General features: G+C 41.7%; 1 protein-coding gene across 1 annotated transcript in view; it reads right to left on the reverse strand.

The window, feature by feature from the left end:
* The window catches only part of LOC104079451 (band 4.1-like protein 5), a 24,270-nt gene extending 22,931 nt beyond the window's left edge, over window positions 1-1,339 (reverse strand). Inside the window, exon 1 of the mRNA XM_009581491.1 lies at window positions 1,160-1,339. Within this exon, the coding sequence (XP_009579786.1) occupies window positions 1,160-1,339 (180 nt within the window). The remainder of the gene's footprint in view (window positions 1-1,159) is intronic.
* Between the last annotated feature and the right edge of the window lie 532 nt (window positions 1,340-1,871).

The following is a 1,871-nucleotide window of genomic DNA, read 5'->3' on the forward strand; positions in this document are numbered from 1 at the left end:
ACTAAGCAGCACTGGATATGCTCATTACATTGTTTCAGAGATGTACAAATTAGTTTTACTGCCCTCTATAAACGCCTATCTGTATAGTCATTTCGCAAATAAAGATGCCAAACTGTTTCTTTAACTCTAGATTACTTGGGGTTCTGGATATCGCAGGAGTTACTTCTGCTCGCTATGTCAACACCACCACTCAATACTCGAACAAGTTGGGCCTTCCTCAGACTACCTAACATTATAAACACTCTAGAATTGTGCTTAAAATAAGAAAGGGAGGAAAGAAAAGCAATTTTAAGAATGGCTGCACCACACGCTCTTTCTAGCCAGTAGCTCCAACATCAGTGCAACTCTTACTGCAGCCAAAATCCTGTGAACTAGTCAGAAGCTCTCAGAGACCCACAGCTTCCTAACTCAGCTATGTGAGCTCAAAACAAATCACTAACAACTGTAACATGTGATAATGGAAAAACAGAGCACATCACTTCTATTGCTACTGTTCATCCTGTTGGCCAAAAACAGGTATATAATTAAGCAGAGCAGAACAGACACGTGTATATTAAGGGAGCTTTAGAAATGTAAAACAGCGGCTAACACCTCACTTCCAACAAAGCACTATGCTATGAGACAATCCCTGCTATATAGTCTGCCCTGAGGAGGGGAAGGAAGTAGAATTCTTCTCTTCCCCTCCCCTCTCAAGTTAGCTTTAAAAACTGCATCCATCTCTGACACAAAATCAAAACAAACAAGACGCACACAGAAATTACTGCTAGTACTCCTGCTCATTCCTCCTCTTCAACAGAGTTACACCAAGAGAATTACCTTCCTTCTCAAGATACATACACAGCTCACTGAAAAGAAAATCCAATTATCCGAAACGTTACCCTCTCCAAGTTAAGCCTTGGCACAACAATTACATTAACACACTAGAAAGCGTTCAATGTATAAGGCACAAGCTAACAAAACACTCTCTAGTTTCAGTGAAAAATAAAGTTAACTATTCTTTCAGTACCTTTTTATGACCAGTAACTTAGTGGATGTCAAGTCACAGACTCAGTTGCTACGACAAATAGATATGCCTCTACCTAACTTGTAAACAGCAAAGAGCACACTCAGATTGACACAAGCCAACGGTATTTAAAAAACAAACTTGCATCACTCGTACCGGTAAGTCCACGCTGACATCTGTTCCATCCAGCAGTGCTACTCGGCAAGTAATGATGGATTTTGCATCCCCAGCTGCAGGGATGTGGGTTGCAGCTCTTTGGGCCTCTCTTAGCCGCTCCTTCTCCGCATGCTTACGCATAGACCGCCGTCCAAGGGTTCGACGGAAAAAGCTCAGCATCTTTGCTATGAAATCCAAGACAGAAAAAGAACATGTTAATGTTAGTTTGTCACAGAAAAAAAGAAAAGTAATAGCCCGCATTTAAAGTTCTTAGAAAATGCCAGACTTTGATAAAGAACTGTTAGACTCAAACAGACCTTTCACTTCTTTAGATTTAGGTACGCACAGTCTTTGGTTACTTTGAAAAACACTCAGCTCAAACCTTTGACAGTAGTTGCAGGGATTTTTGGGACAATCTGAAAGTACGTTAGGGAAAAAACAGCCATCGTGCAGATCCCATACAATTAATCGCAATCTTTCATTAATACAAATGCTACTGCGCTCTTCATCGACATGGTGATGTTCTCTCAAAGCTGGAAAGCAACTAAGAACTATGTACCACCAGCTATTTTCTTGGCTGACATACTCCATCTCTCTCATCGAAAAAAAGTTATAAACTACCCTCCCCGCCCCAGAACTTCGCTTACAGACCAGGTGCTGAGCCTCTCAAGGAAAGGCTTTGCACAGGCAGGCGAGCGCCTCATGGGCACGG

The sequence above is a fragment of the Fulmarus glacialis genome, unplaced genomic scaffold (assembly GCF_000690835.1).
Source record: "Fulmarus glacialis isolate BGI_N327 unplaced genomic scaffold, ASM69083v1 scaffold9397, whole genome shotgun sequence".
Taxonomy (NCBI): Eukaryota; Metazoa; Chordata; class Aves; order Procellariiformes; family Procellariidae; genus Fulmarus; species Fulmarus glacialis.